Genomic DNA, 15,503 nt, shown 5'->3' with positions numbered 1-15,503 from the left:
GCTCTTCTGAATGTTTATGTGGCTGTTTAAATAAGAAAATTAGTGGGTTGAGTGGATGAGTCTTGTTAAGCTGGTATTTTATTCACAGTATCCAAAATGGCACAGTTGTGTGGAGTTTGCCTGCAGGAATTTAATAGAAATTAAGGAAACACCCTTCTGAAAAACAGATTGCCTTCATCAGGTGCTGCCATCAGGCTCCTAATTCATATTTATCTAATCTCACTGGAGAGGAGCTCCCTCCATTCCCAGAGATGCAAAACAAATTTCAGTTTCCTAAAAGACACAAACAGCCTCCAACTTGGGTTTGGTGTGAAATGTCCCAGCCTGAGCAAAAATAAAACATGGAATTAATGATGTTTGGGGCAGGAACAGCACTGGTTTATCTGAGCTAAGCCATGGGGTATTGATAAGGTAAATGCAGAATTTACATTTTTAAAAACTCTTAAAAATATCCTCTTTAGCTAGGACTTAACTATGAGTTATAGCACTGTGTTCCTATGGAGTTTCAGATGACATTTGAATACATATATATAGTATATATTATAATAAAATATATTTTAAAAGCTGTTTGTGTGAGCATTTCATGGGATAGTGCTGGCTGTTATTAGAGAGATCAAGCACAGTGAATTTTTATCCAATTTATGTGCAGAATTTCACTGTGAGATTGGGTAAAACAGGAATAAAAGCAGTATCAGCAGTCTCTCTGTAAAACATCTTCAGTGATTGTGTAAAAGCTGTTACATCACTGGCCAACTTCTTATGTTGGGAATTCTTTTCATAATAGCTTTAAAGTTCATTTTCTTTTTTTTCAGGCAGATTTTTAGATCTTGCCAGAAGTTAATTTAGGCCACGTTTTTCCTTATCTGGCACTGCCTGGTGGTTTGATTTCATCTTTTCTAAAGGTCTGCAATGTTTGCTCCTTATTTTATCAGCAGAATGATGATAGGAAATTCTGGATTGAAGACTTATTTATTTTAGGCTGATTTATTTATTTATGAGCTTACAACAAGCTTATTTGATTTTTTAAAGTTCTTTATGTAGTTCTGAGATCCAGTTGCTTACAAATACAAAAGCTTAGTGAATGGCTTTAGATATATTTTTACAGCAATTGAAATACTCTGATATTATTCCTTTTTAAGTCTGGCTTGAATGAAACATGAACAAGTCAAAATAAATGTTTGTGATCTTTATTTTTTGATGTTTTTATAATTTTTATAAACCATAAAAAAACCTTACTGGTTATTTATTCTCTTATGTTGTTGAGAACAAAATATAGAACGTTTCTGATTTTTTTTGTGTGATTTGGATAAGCTGCTGCTTGGAAAAACTGGCAGGAGAGGAAACCCCTGTGTTCATGTCACAGGAAATGGGAGCACCAAGCTGATGGATAATTGCCCTGTTGGTGTGTTGAGGAGTTGTGGAAATAGAAGAAATTTGGATATTTGAAAGGAAAATTGCATTTTGCCCATTTAGGGAATTCTTTCCTGTTTTTTTTTTGATATTTGCATCCCATTGTGGTGTGCAGTTGTGTGGGCTGGTTGGAAAAGAATTTTATACAAGTCTTTGGTTTTCTAGAAGAATAGGGATCCTTGTGTTGTCTTTTTTTCTCTTTTTCTCTCCCAAATATACATGTAATCATAGAAAACACTTTGAAATAACTGAAAATAATTCTATTTTCTGATATGGGAGAAGTTAGTCTGGACTTTTATCTGGAGTAGGCACATCTCTGATGCCCAGCAGCTCCAGCAGAAGGGCAGTGATGATGTTGTGCCTGTGATCCAGCTGTGTTTGGGCTGTTCCTCAGCTCCAAACCAGTGTGCAAACTTACCCAAACTGGTGTCACTGGTCCCAACCTGTGGGATCTCAGCACCGCAGGACTGAGGTGTCACCGAGAGCACCCTTGGGGGGCTCGGGAGTCCTGGAATGTTCCAGAAGTGTCTGGTGGCTGCACTTTGATCCTACACAGGAGACGACACCTGTATGAGGATAGGAGGGTTTCACCGGGGTGAATGGTGAAGGGATGAGTTAATTAGAGAGTGAAACACAGGGTTTAGGATTTCTGTACAGGGGGGTTTAGAGAAGTAAGATGGAGGAATTGGGGCGTGTCCTGTCCTTCTTCTTCTTCTTCTTCTTCTTCTCCTCCATCTTCTGTGGTGATGGTGGCACTTTGGGATTGGTCATTACTAAAAGTGCACTGGTCAATAAGGGTGAAAGGTATTGGGGAAAAATGATAAATATTGTACACGTAACTTTGGGTATAAAGATAGGTGACCGCCCGGAGGGCAGGGGAGTGTGCTCATGGCTGGCTGCTGAGCAGAGCTCTGTCGGGCCGAGAGAAAATCTTTTAGATAAACAATTAATAAACATAAAGACCGAAAGAAGAACTGAAGCCTCTTCTGTTCCTTTGAAACGCGGCTGCCCCAAGGCCACCCCGGGCCCTTCCAGGCCACCCAAACAGCCGAAAACCGGACACCAACCCTCCCCATTTCTGTTGCAGATGCTTTTACTGATTCAGCCATCAGTGCTAAAGTGAATGGAGAGCACAAGGAGAAGGATCTGGAGCCTTGGGATGGAGGAGAGAACACGGCCTCCGAGGAGCTGGAGGCGCTGGAGACCGATGTCGTGAGTGATGCTTTGATCACCTCTGGCCAGCAGTACAGAATGAGCTGTTTCCCTGGATATGCCTTGAAATAATTCCTTAATTTTAATCTACTAATGAGCTTTGGAGGAGCAGAATTGCTGTCCTGCATTGTGCTGGTGGATGTTCAGTCTTTGCCAGCAGCTGCCACAGCCCTTTGGAGCGATCTGGCTGAGAATAGCTGCCTTTCAAATGGCACTTTTGGCAAATTCTGAGCAGTGGCAGCAGCTGTGGTGAGAGCTGTGTTGGACTCCAGGAGCCAAAGAGCAGCTTTTGTTAAGGACTCCAAATCCAGCAATGCCCCAAAGTGATTGATGTTTAATCAGAGCTTTGCTGTCTGACTGTCATTGCACTTGGAAATGATGGGGAGATGGAGCTCAGCTCAGTGTCCCTGGGCTGCAGAGGGAGAGAATTGATGGAAGCCTGACCCAAGCACAGGGACAGACTCAGATTATGAATCATTGGATGGAGAATATGGCCTCAGATGCCATCTCCTCATCTATCACAGCAGTCAGCTTTTCCTCAAGCAGAAATTCTTGTAGCCAGGTGTCCAGCCTGCAGTGTGTTCAAGGAGATAATGTTACTGATAAGAGCATATTAACTATGGGTAGAACAATTCTCCTGTCAGTTTGGGTGTCCATACTGTAGAGCTGAGATTTATTGGAATACTCAGTACTCTCAGTGCTTTTATAAAATATTCAAAGCATTTACTGTTGTGCTTGAGTGCTGTGATAGCAATTTTACTGGAGTGGGGGAATTGTGCAGATCAACAGGAGTCTTCTGCCTGTGGTGCCTCTCAGGTAATTCCATCAGTGCTTTTGAAAAGTTTCAGAAGAGTTAATTTGCACTTTTTGGAAAAGGCAAAAAAGATATTAATGTATGTATGTCTTGCTAGCCAGTAGTCTAGCAAAGTGTACTTAAAAATCATAAAAACAATACAAAGACTCACAACAAAAAAAAAAGGAATTTTGAAGGTAGAATCTGTGCAGCTGATGAACAAAGCTCCCTGAAATCAACTGTGGCATTAATAACTTTGTTATCTGGACAGTGAATTCATAGGCCCAGGAAAAAGGGCAGAAGGTTCAACTTCTGCCATCAGCCCTTCATTTGAAGGGAATGTGTTTCCAGTGTCATTTTGAAAAACAAGCATCATTTTCTTCTAGTCTAATGGATGGGATCCCAATGACATGTTTCGTTACAATGAAGAAAATTATGGTGTAGTGTCAACTTATGACAGCAGTTTATCTTCTTATACGTAAGTTCCAAAATATTTTGTTATTAGATTTGTATTGAATGTTCTCCCTGGTTTGACAAACTTTATATTCTGCAGCTCCTTTTGCATAGTTTTCTGAAGTTGTGGAATCAAATAACTGCAAAAGCAATGAATGAATGGTGCTTAAGAAACCTTGCCAGCTTTCTGTGAATAGTTAGATGTAGAAATCTTTATATATTCCCTTAAATGGGCACAGCTCATTGCCATTGCAGAGTTTTCTGAATTTAGCCATGCAATAAGGCTTGTTTCTTGCAGAACCTTCCAGGAACAGGGTGGAAAGCTGTGAATTAATCTGTATGTAGCTGCTATACCTCCAGCTTTTTGTTTAACCTAGCAGAGCAGTTTGGCTGAACCCTGATTTTATTGAGACAATTGATCTGGAAGATCCTGGAAATGCTGAAAAGCTGCTGATAACCGGGGTGGGGGTTGTGTGCTTGTTTAGCAGACTTGTCCAGCTCTAAACTGAAGTTTTAGTTAAATATAATAACAACTGGAATATAGAAGTAGTATAAAGGCTGCTCTGGCTACTCTGGCAGTGATTTATTCCCCAGAGCCTGCAGCTCTAATGTTCACTGCAACTGCAACACAAATGGACTGCAGATGTTCACAGCCATTGTGAAATGGCTTCAGCATTTCCCCACTCTTTTAACCCCCAAAGCAGAAATCTATTTTTTCAATATCAAGGAATAGCAGTGAATATTTTGATTTTTTTTTTCCTGTGTGTGTGTATGCACTTCTCTACAATGTGGTTCAACAATGTGATTTCTGTGTTTTGTGCAAATGGACCTGTAACAGGGTGATAATCAAAGTGTCCTAATCAGCTTATGTTTGAATCCTGGGGAAGCTGTTCTTTCCTTCCCTTCACTGCTCTAAGTACTTTTTGTACTTTTGAACTTTAGTCTTCCATCTTTCTGCTTTCTGGATATTAATGGAAACAGATTAAAAACATGAAGGTGGCTTTAAATTAATTCCATTTTCCCCCCTCTAGTCAAGCAACTTGCTTTGCATATCAGTCTGCTAAACTGGGAAGCTCTTTTGCTGATTTTCCATGAAATGCTTAGATGTGCAGCTGAAGGGTTTCTTGTTTGATTTTCTCTTCCTAGAGCTAAGCAGTAGCAGGTAGAGTTTGTCAAACTGCATCAAGGTACAACTTTGTGTTCCAGCAAATGTATTGATCATTCATCTCCAGGGTTCTGAACAATGTCATCCTGTCCATCCCCTTCCTCTCATCTTTAATGCCCTGGTAGAAAACATGAAATCATTCCCTGCCTCTTTAGGTTGCCATACATCCCTTCATTTTTTGCACTCACTTGAAATAAATGAGGATTATTGGCTGTTCTCCTTTATTAACAGAGGTGCCTGGGACCAGGTTTGCATTCATGTAAATCTTATTTGAGCCAAAGCTTTATGCTGAAGGATTTTATTAAATATTCCTGCAGTTACCATTGATAAGGCCAGTAAATGTTTTGACTGGCCAAAAATGTGGGGGAAATCTTGTGCTGCAGTGGCTGAGTGCTGGATTGGAATCTGGCAAAGCCACTTGTTTTCCTCGTTCTGTCACCAACACTTGAGCAGCTTTGCATGTGTTATTCTATACCTGGCTTGGATCTCCACCCACTTTCTTTGTTTTTCTTCTTTATATTATTCAAAATACGGGCAGTAGTGATTCTGTAATGCCCAAGCCTCAGCTCTGTTCTGTATTTTTATGTAGCTTATTCCGAGTAAGGTCGCTGGAACAATTTTTTGCAACTTGAAGTTAAAATCAGGGAAAAAATGTGATTTTTAAAACCTGACACAAACATTAGGACAGGTAAACCCCAAAAATGGGCACAGAAGGAGGTGCCAGGTATGATCCCATCCCTGGTTGGGTTTTTCAGTGTTTCAGTGCTCATGTATTGAATTTTGACTTGGTGGCTTTCCTATGGGATGATTTTTGCCATATTCCATTGCCTACCCTAGAGAGAGACATGGAAAGGATGGGATTGAGGTCCTGGCACTCACAGATGAGTCAGGAATTCCTGGTCCTGTGCTCTGAAGTGTTGCATCCACCTTTTCTGCAGTTCTTCAGAACTGGGAGAGCTGAAATTCTATGGCTGGAATTACCAAAGCAGTAAGGATGTCAGTCTCTGGTTTCACTAGGATTGTGTCTGCTGGCAATGTGTAAACAGCTCAAAAAAAAATTCAAATTTGGGCTCTTGGAGTAGTTTCTTATGTAAACAGCAGTCTGAGGCTTTTTATTCCTGATGTTCTCAACCATGTTAAAAGTTGGAGCCTTTGCACAGCTTTAGGGGCTGGGGATTTTACAAACCCTGTGGAAAAGTTCTACACCCTGTCCTCAGCTCTCTAGGCAGGTAAATGACCCCGAATTTGTCCATAATATCAAACCAGCCCAGGAATTTTGTATTAAAAAACAGACAGCAAGTCTACTGGCTTAGGAGCAAGATTTTTTTTTTTTCCCCTCTGACTCGGTTAGAACTAACACTGTGTGATTTTTGTAACTCCTTTGTGCTTTTGAATGCATTTCAGAGATTCTTTTCCTTTCCATTGTCTTTTTAGGGTGCCATTAGAAAGAGATAATTCAGAAGAGTTTTTAAAGCGGGAAGCCAGAGCAACTCAATTAGCAGAGGAAATTGAATCAAGTGCCCAATACAAAGCTCGGGTTGCCTTGGAAAATGATGAAAGGACAGAAGAAGAAAAATATACTGCTGTTCAGAGAAATGCTAATGAAAGAGAAGGACATGGTGTGAACACTAGGTACTTGAGTACACTATGAATGGTATTTTTATTTAAATTATGGAGGTATTTTGGTGCTGTAGCAGTTTGCTGATTGATACTGGGCTTTTTCAGCAGGCTTGATTAGGTTTGGAGCCTTGTGTAAACAATGCTGTGCTGCTTTTGGCACTCAGGCTGACTTGGACACCTCTGGCTGGCCCTGTATTATCTCTGTAGTGAAACAAACTTGCCCATTCTGACCTGTCACCGTGGTGAATTTGTCCCAAATTCCAGGAAGGGGCAGTGGTTTTGGTGTGTCCTGGAGAATTTCAGGCATTACTGTTAATCCTTCAGTGCTGTGGGCTCATGAAATGGACTGTGTGGCCACTGTCAAAAGCCAATTCATGAGGTGACTCTTGGGTCAACATCTGATACTATTTAGATTTTTCCCCTTGGCTTGATGGGAGAAAAAGAGAGAAAATGGGGAGCTTTTTGTTGCCTCTCAGTTGTGTCTCAACGCTGATAGAAATTTGGTGTGTTTCAGAGAAAATAAATACATTCCACCTGGACAGAGGAACAGAGATGTCCTGTCCTGGGGAAGTGGAAGGCAAAACTCACCGAGGATGGGCCAGTCTGGATCAGGCCCACCCATCTCAAGGTCTGGATCCCACACTTCAGAATTCAGCCCTAACTCTGGAGCAGATCAGAGAGTAGTTAACGGAGGCAAGTATCTGAAATCTGAGTGTATGTACCCATAAAACTGCAGAAAATCACCTCATTTTGTGTTCAGATTGGGATTGGTTTGTGTATTCCATAAACCAGGCTAGCATTCATCATTTAACACAGAGGTTGTGAGTTGGATTTGGGCTTAACCCACAAAGGAGCCCTCGTTGCACTGCTCTGCCTGTGGCTTTGCAGAGCAGAAATGTCATTTATCTTCCTCCTCTAACACCTTTGTCTTAGATGATGGTGCACTGTGTGGTTTTAAAGATGAAAAACTGCACCAGCACTGCAAAGCTCTGGGTGGAGGAGCAGCAGTGCTGACACCTGGTGAAAGGCAGTGCAGGAGGAAGCTTCTCCTCCTTTCTGGAAAAGAATAAAGCCACTTGCTTGCCTTGATGAAAATGGGAGGGGAAAAACAAGAACAGTGTTAGAGAAAATGAATCCAAAGCCTTCCCTCCATATTTGAGTATTTTCTGCTGGACACATGGGAGGTATTTCTAACCAGGCACTGCATGGCAGCAATTGGTGTCCCAGAAGCCAAAAACATTTCTGGAGATGGGTTTTAGCAGTGGCCTGTCCTCAAGGCATTATTTGTAGAATTTAAAAATGCTCTTATAATAAATTGCTGTGAATAAATGAAAAATGTATAATACTCAAGTGATCTGTCTGGAGAGGGAGTCTGAGAAGCATCCAAAGGTAAGTGAGACTTCCTTTCTAAAGCCAGAGTCAGCTCTGTAAAGGATGGACAAACTGAGCCTTGCCCAAACAATGCTAACCTTGAAATTTGTCTGTAGTATTTGTGGTTTCTCTCACCCTATTCCTCTGCTGAATCAACATCATAGACCTAAAATATTCAGAATGGCTTGTAAATTCAGTTAATTCTGCTTTGAAAACCATGAGCCCTATATCCTAGATTAAAATCCTCCATCAATACCTCAGATAAGTGATAAAGGCACAAATGTCAACATTCAGACACTGAACACCGCTGGTTTTTGTAAAGATCCAGCTCCTGGATGGATATTTACTCATCATTTGGTTTTTGTAAAGATCCAGCTCCTGGATGGATATTTACTCATCATTTGGTTTTTGTAAAGATCCAGCTCCTGGATGGATATTTACTCATCATTTGGTTTGACAGTAGCAGTTTGTGTGGTCAGTACTGTTTGTGAACAGCTGTTTGAGACCCTCTGGTAGCTGTTAAGGACCTTGTGGAGTGCTGGGTGCTGTGGAGCATTGGTATGCCAGGCTAACAGATCCAACTTTGCTGTCTGTTCCTTAGTAGTGTTTGTAGATCCTAATTAACCCTTTGGGGAGCCTTTGTGACATTCACAACTCCAATTTGACCCCAAAAACCAAGGCAGACCCAACTTTTATCTCCTTAATTACCACCTCAATCCATCCCCAAAGGGTTAAACCACTGAAAAAAAAAAAAAAAACCAAAAAAAAAATCATTTTGTCATATTTTACTTTTTTTTTTTTTTTTTTTTTTTAAATTTCTGTTGCCTTCCCCCAAACCCCCCCACCCCCACCCCCCACCCCCATAATTTTTTTTTTTCTTTAGTTTTTATACTTTCCTTCATATCATTTGTTCTGTCAGGTGTTGCCTGGCCATCGCCTTGCCCATCTCCTTCCTCTCGCCCACCTTCTCGCTACCAGTCAGGTCCCAACTCTCTTCCACCTCGGGCAGCCACCCCTACACGGCCGCCCTCCAGGCCCCCCTCGCGGCCCTCCAGGCCCCCGTCTCACCCCTCTGCTCATGGTTCTCCAGCTCCTGTCTCTACTATGCCTAAACGCATGTCTTCAGAAGGTACAAATATACCACGATTTGTTTTCATGGTTTTTTTTTTTTTTTTTTTTTTTTTTTTTTTTTTTTTTGTAATTTTATTTTTTGTTTCGTCTTTGTTTAACTCCTCCGTGAGTTGTTATTGACAAGTTGTTTTCGTTTTTTTTTTATTGTTTTTTTTTCTCTTCATTACTTAACCTATAATTTGTGTTTAACTTTAGTTTATCAGACTATTTCTATTAACCTTTTGTTTTGTTGGTTTGGTTGGTGGTTTGTTGTTTTGTTTTGTTTTGTTTTTTTTTTCCTGTTTGTTTGATTTGAAGAGCTTTACAAAAACGAAAGAAAGCTGTGAAATTTCCCGAGTTTTGGTATGAAATTAAACTCAGCTTTTTGTAAACGCTGCTCAGTGTCTTAAATTAACCAACAGCAACATGCAGGACCTGATAACGTGATAACCTGATAACCTGATAACCTGATAGCTAGGGAGCATTTTTAGGACTATCAATTTGTATAAAATACCAATTTACATAAAATACCAATTTATATAAAATACAATTTAAATAAAATACCAATTTGTATAAAATACCAACTTAAATAAAATACCAATTTATATAAAATACAATTTAAATAAAATACCAATTTAAATAAAATACCAATTTGTATAAAATACCAATTTATATAAAATACCATTTAAATAAAATACCAATTTATAAAAAATACCAATTTATATAAAAGGCCAATCTTTATAAAATACCAATTTTAACACAATTATTCCACAAAACACATAACTAAATCATTGAATCACCTCTTGTAAACAACTAATGGTAATCATGAGAATAAAAATGCTGTATTCAGAGAAGTGAACTGTAGAATGAGGTAGGTAGGATGAGCTGCTTTAAAGGTGAATTTGTAGGAAATTTTAATTTAGGATCTAAATCAGCTCCCTCGCAGTAAATAACATGCAGAGAAAGGCTGACCTGTGAGTCTTTGGTAGCTGTGTGCAGAATTACCCCAACTAAATTTGTCCTGGGAGGGTGCAGTAAGGAACACGGTTTATTATTTTTATTTCAAGTGCATTTAAACCCTGCACAACATGGTGTAGCAAGCCTAAAAAATGCAAAGTGATTGTACAGAGCTCCCTGGAGACCTGCAGTGGGTGCTCACTGGAGCCATGGGAGAGAGAGGAATGATCCCTGAGACTCAGCAGGAACACTGGGAAATGCTCCTGACCAAAAATTGGGGGGCAGCCACATCTGTCTGGCCTACTGTCCATTTATTGTGGGGTTTTTGTGGAGTAAGGAACTGAGAATCCACCTGCAAACTGAATTATTTCATAGCGCTTGTGGTTGGTTTGTCAGGCATGCAGTGAACTGGGAAAATGTGTGTTTAAAATATTCACCTGTGTGAAATTTGCATTGAAGTGGACTTGAGATTCATGGTTAAAATAGAGGCTGACATTTAAAGATTTATGTAACCAGGAAAGGTACTTGGTATTTTAGAAGTTTTTCTGAAACCTAAAAGCCATTATCTGAACTTGACCCTGTTACTGACCTGTGTTAAAAAGGAGCTGTAATCAGCCAGATTCTGTTCACACACGGTTTTTCCTCTTGAATATCAACATTTGAGTCTAATCCTGTAAAGAAAATGTTTATTAGTATGTTATAATTGTATTGCTGCTTAGATTTGAGCATAACCATGGTGTGGCAGCTGTGCAGAATTCCTGTATTCACTTCTGACTTTGGCTTCTGGTGTTAAACATGCATGACTTGAACCTTGGGATAACAATCCCTTGTTTAGTTGCAGTTTTTGCTGACTTGTAAATGAATTGTGACCTGCTGCAGGCAATTGAGCTCTGCTGAAATTCCCCAAGAGCATTGGTCAGCCAGGGGTGACTATAAATGGTTGGGATCACCGAGCACCTGACAAAAACCCCGGGAATTCTTTATTTTCTGGAAAAAATGTTTGATAGCCTGGAACTGTGCTTATCCAGGGGCAGCTGCACCACTGACCTTTGTGGCTTGGCAGTGGTGGATGCTTGGATTGAAATATTTTAAATCCAGACCTTGCACACCTGTTTCAGTGCTGATAAAACCTCTGAGCACCCAGGAGCTGCCCTGGGGAGGTGATGAGCTTGGCAGCCTGGCTGAACCAATGCCTTGGCCTTTTTAGGATATATTATTGCTTGATTTTATTGAGAGTTTTAAGATGAAATGCAATTTTAAAGAGATATATTTGAGTTTTCTGTGGTGAACATCAAGCACTTATTGTGTGGGGTTGTCTTTTTTTCCCCTCAGGGCCTCCACGGATGTCTCCAAAGGCTCAACGGCACCCTCGAGGTCACAGAGTCTCTACTGGTAGGGGTACAATTTCAAGTGGCTTAGAATTTGTATCTCATAATGCACCTGGGGAAGCATCTACTGCTGCAGTGGCACGAGGCAGCCCTTCAGGTGGGACGTGGTCATCAGTTGTCAGTGGGGGTAGGTAAAGCTTGGCTTATTGCAGATGGCTTGCAGGGGGATCCTTAGAATGGGGAATCTTGCCTTTTCCAGGCAGTTCAGGATCTGAATAATCATTTTCCAGGCAATTCAGGCTCTGAATAATCAAATATTGGGCTAAAGTTGGAGTGGGGATGTTCCCAGCTAGCTGAGTGAGAGTTGGTGCAATGTTGTCCTAACTGTAGGGTCAGGTGTGGAGAGAAAGGAAGGAAAAGTGTGGGAATTAGTTGTTGAAAGGATTCATTTTTAGGGGATTTGTTGGAGGAGTTAGAGATTTGCCACTGCATCCCTGAGTTTGGTTATGGCAGCGTGGCTGGATTGTGGTTTACAAATGAAGGAGGTGTTTGGGTAGAGGTTTTTGGTGCTAAAAGATGAATTGATACTCAAGTTCAGTTGGATGTACTTCTCCTTTAAAATCTACATGGATTTGAAGTGATGATGTTGTTCTTGGCTGCTGGAGGAGCAGTTATAGTGAGTGTCTTATTTTTAATCTGTTAATATATTTTTTTTAAATATTTGACTTAAAGCTCAGTCTTGTGCCACAGGTCTAGTCTGGAGCTCTTGAGTTGAGGCCATGTTCTGGTGGGCTGTCAGGAGCTGAATGTTTCCTTGAGGGCAAGAGAGCAACAGTTTGGTCCTTTTTAGGTCCTTTTTGGGTATTTTTTAGCAGTGCAGGATTCTAGAGGAGCATAGAGAACACATTTCTCAGAAAGGTATAAATTAGACCCACATAGGCTTGTTGCCTTGTGGAGAAAATTTCAACTCTTCTGTTGTGGCATTATTTGTGATTCACCTTCCCTGTTTGTATATTATTAACATGCAAGTTGGACTGTTAAACCACTTACCTGCCTGTCTGCTCACTCACTGGGAATTAATATATGACAAAAAGCACAAGTGGGATGAGCAGGATGAGCAGGAGCTACAATTTGCTGTCCAAAGAATACACAACTTTCCTTGCTGCTTTAACACAGGGGCAAAAATATACCTAAAAACTCTCTTTTTTTTTCAATAGGCTGTGTTGTTTTTTTTCCAGCTGGCAGACCTCCAAGAGAGGACACTGTAAAATGGATGTGTTTTTTCAGCCCTCTTAAAAAATATTTTACATCTCTTTGTGTGGAGACCTGACCACCTTTTGTGTTCTGCCTGAAACTGGGTTAATGTGAGCTGGTGTAGTTGCACTGCTGGGGATTTGGGGAAGCATTTTGCAGATTCTTGCTGGAATTAGAGGGCAGGGATAAATTTTGGGGGACAATCTGCAGAGCAATGACCCCATTCTCTATGAAAAGCTGTGCTGTAGAGAACTAGGAGATGTGCCTGAAAGGTAAACAGGTTCTCAGTTACCACATAATATCTCACCAAGTATTTCAAAGCATGTTTTGTAGCCATTTTTAAAACTAAAACAAACTGCTGAGCAGATGGGGAAGCTCATCCTATAACTGCTTTTTCCTGTTTGTTTCTAGTTCCGAGATTATCCCCTAAAACACACAGGCCTAGGTCTCCAAGGCAGAGCAGCACTCCCATGGGCCCAGCTCTGCCTTCTCCTCAGCCTGGTACAATTCCCACTGAATCTGTTGCCATGCCTGTTCCAGCTGCCTCTCCTACTCCTGCCAGCCCTGCATCCAACAGAGCAGTCACCCCCTCCAATGAAGGTAAGTGCCCCTCACTGCCTACAAAAAATACAATTTTTTTGTATTTCCCCAATTCCTGACAGGGAATGTGCCCAGGCAGCAGCACAGCTGTTTCCTGAATCACAGGAAAGCTTGGGATACGTTGAATTTTACTGTGAGTTCCCATTTCTCCAGCTTTAAATTAAGGTTAGAGAGAAGCTTTTTGACTCTGTGTTTAGTTTCTTGTGCCCTTAAGGAATATGGGTTTATAGGTGTCTGACTTCATTTTTTTAATCTTTAATTTTTTTAAATTTTTTTTCTCAATTTTTTAAAGAGGATTTCTTTTTCCAAACTGAATTTTCTTGTTTCTTGTGCCCTTAAGGAATATGGGTTTATAGGTGTCTGACTTAATTTTTTTAATCTTTTTTTTTTTTAATTTTTTTCTCAATTTTTTAAAGAGGATTTCTTTTTCCAAACTGAATTTTCTTGTTTCTTGTGCCCTTAAGGAATATGGGTTTACAGGTGTCTGACTTCATTTTTTTAATCTTTAATTTTTTAAAATTTTTTTTCTCAATTTTTTAAAGAGGATTTCTTTTTCCAAACGGAATTTTTACCTCTTTTTTTAAATTAAAGAAACACAGGCCAATGGTTTCAAGCACAGCAAAAGGATTGGGAAAAAAAAAAAAACCATTCAGAAGCACAGTCAAATGTCTAAGAACTCTCAAATCTTTGTAGCATTTGTATGAACAGCTTGGACTGCTGAAAAGAATTAGCTCTAAGTTTATAGTTTGTTCAGTGTGGTTAAGGTTTTGTGTATGATGAGAGGGATGAGTTTAATTGGGTTTTTTTCATTAGACAGTGGGATGGGGAAGGAGGATGAGGGAGGGTGATCCTCCAGGCACCAACTTGGTAGCAGAAAATGTGTAAAGGTTTTAATGTTTTTTAACCTTTTAAAAGGTTTTTCAAGCTAAAAATGGTTAAATATCTCCCATTTCTCTCTTGCCTTCTCTCTTTGGTCAGTTGGAGTTGTGTGTAAAAGAATAACTTTGGCAATTTCTTTTCCAGCTAAAGATACAAGGCTTCAGGACCAGAGGCAAAATTCTGCAACTGGAAACAAGGAGAATATAAAGCCAAGTGAGACTTCTCCTAGTTTTTCTAAACCTGAGAACAAAGGTTTGTATCCAAAGCTTTCATGTGCTGATGTAGGAATTGTGCCCACTAAACCTGCTCTCCTGGCTGCTTTAGTTGGCATTTTAAGGAAGGCTTGGAGGCAGTCTGGTGTTCTACAGTGAAATTTGGTCATGCAGTTGTGAAGTGGCACTTTGAAATGTTGTTTGTGACTCATTCCATCAACACCAAATGTAGAGATGCTCATGTGGATGGTGTGATTTCACTTGGTTTTTTTTTCTTTTTTTTTCCTCCTTTCTTTCCCCTGCTCACAGAGCTGCTTTTTAGCTGCCTTTGGACTGAATATGTTTCTGCTTAGAGCTGTGCTCACAATACTTCTGAGCATCGTGGTCAGCAGAGCTTTTCTAACTGTGCTTTTCCTATTATGCCTCACATTTGTTTGTCTCTGTAGAGCTGTTTGTTCATTCAGTTCTCAAAAAAAAAAAAAAACAATCTTTTCATGTTGTTAAACTGAGAACCATTTTCATTCATTCTCTCATTGGAGAGACCTTTAGGAGAGTCCAGCCATAAAGCTCACCTTGGTCAGTGTTTCTCTTCACTTGGTGTGTTTTGAAATGCTGGCACAGGCTGGGTTGGGGCTTTTGTTGCATGTTCTTTGTGTTCAGTGAGTTCTGCAGTTCTGCACCTCGGGGTTTCTGCCTTGGTGTGGTGCATGAGAACTAAAGATAAATCAGTTATGTAATGCTCTGCTTTCACAGAGAATTTCTGTGTGCTCACACACATAGGTCATGGGATTCTACCAAATTAAAACCCAAAATAAGGGGCTGGATTTCATTTTTATATCTGCAAAACCATTATATTTCTGCAAACTTAGTGATGTGTGTAAAATTTGTGTTAGGAATGCTTGGACAATGTTGATCTTGTGTTTGGCAGGTGTCTCTCCAATTGTTTCAGAGCATAGAAAACAGATTGATGATTTAAAGAAATTTAAGAATGACTTTAGGGTAAGTTTGTGTCTGTTAATGGTGTCATCATTCTCATGTGCATCCAGATTATTTTAATGAATTGAACACACTGCCCATGTTAACAGGTCTTTATGCCTTTGCCTAATGTATGAAAATATCTGTAAGAATTCATGTTGTGT

The 15,503-nt window shown here is 40.1% G+C and overlaps 1 protein-coding gene across 11 annotated transcripts in view; it reads left to right on the top strand.

Moving 5' to 3' along the window:
- ATXN2 (ataxin 2) overlaps positions 1-15,503 on the top strand; it is a 50,313-nt gene that overhangs the window by 14,099 nt on the left and 20,711 nt on the right. For 7 of the 11 annotated variants that reach the window (XM_074554243.1, XM_074554249.1, XM_074554244.1 and 4 more), the window contains exons 6-14: positions 2,498-2,622; positions 3,802-3,893; positions 6,468-6,665; positions 7,168-7,346; positions 8,944-9,153; positions 11,424-11,606; positions 13,085-13,273; positions 14,297-14,404; positions 15,293-15,363. In XM_074554243.1, the coding sequence (XP_074410344.1) occupies positions 2,498-2,622; positions 3,802-3,893; positions 6,468-6,665; positions 7,168-7,346; positions 8,944-9,153; positions 11,424-11,606; positions 13,085-13,273; positions 14,297-14,404; positions 15,293-15,363 (1,355 nt within the window). The remainder of the gene's footprint in view (positions 1-2,497; positions 2,623-3,801; positions 3,894-6,467; positions 6,666-7,167; positions 7,347-8,943; positions 9,154-11,423; positions 11,607-13,084; positions 13,274-14,296; positions 14,405-15,292; positions 15,364-15,503) is intronic. The other 4 variants (XM_074554246.1, XM_074554250.1, XM_074554253.1 and 1 more) reach the window with 4 other exon arrangements.

Source organism: Zonotrichia albicollis, chromosome 18 (genome assembly GCF_047830755.1).
Source record: "Zonotrichia albicollis isolate bZonAlb1 chromosome 18, bZonAlb1.hap1, whole genome shotgun sequence".
Taxonomy (NCBI): Eukaryota; Metazoa; Chordata; class Aves; order Passeriformes; family Passerellidae; genus Zonotrichia; species Zonotrichia albicollis.
Note: the sequence above shows the minus strand (reverse complement) of the source record. Positions and strands in the feature narration are given on the sequence as shown.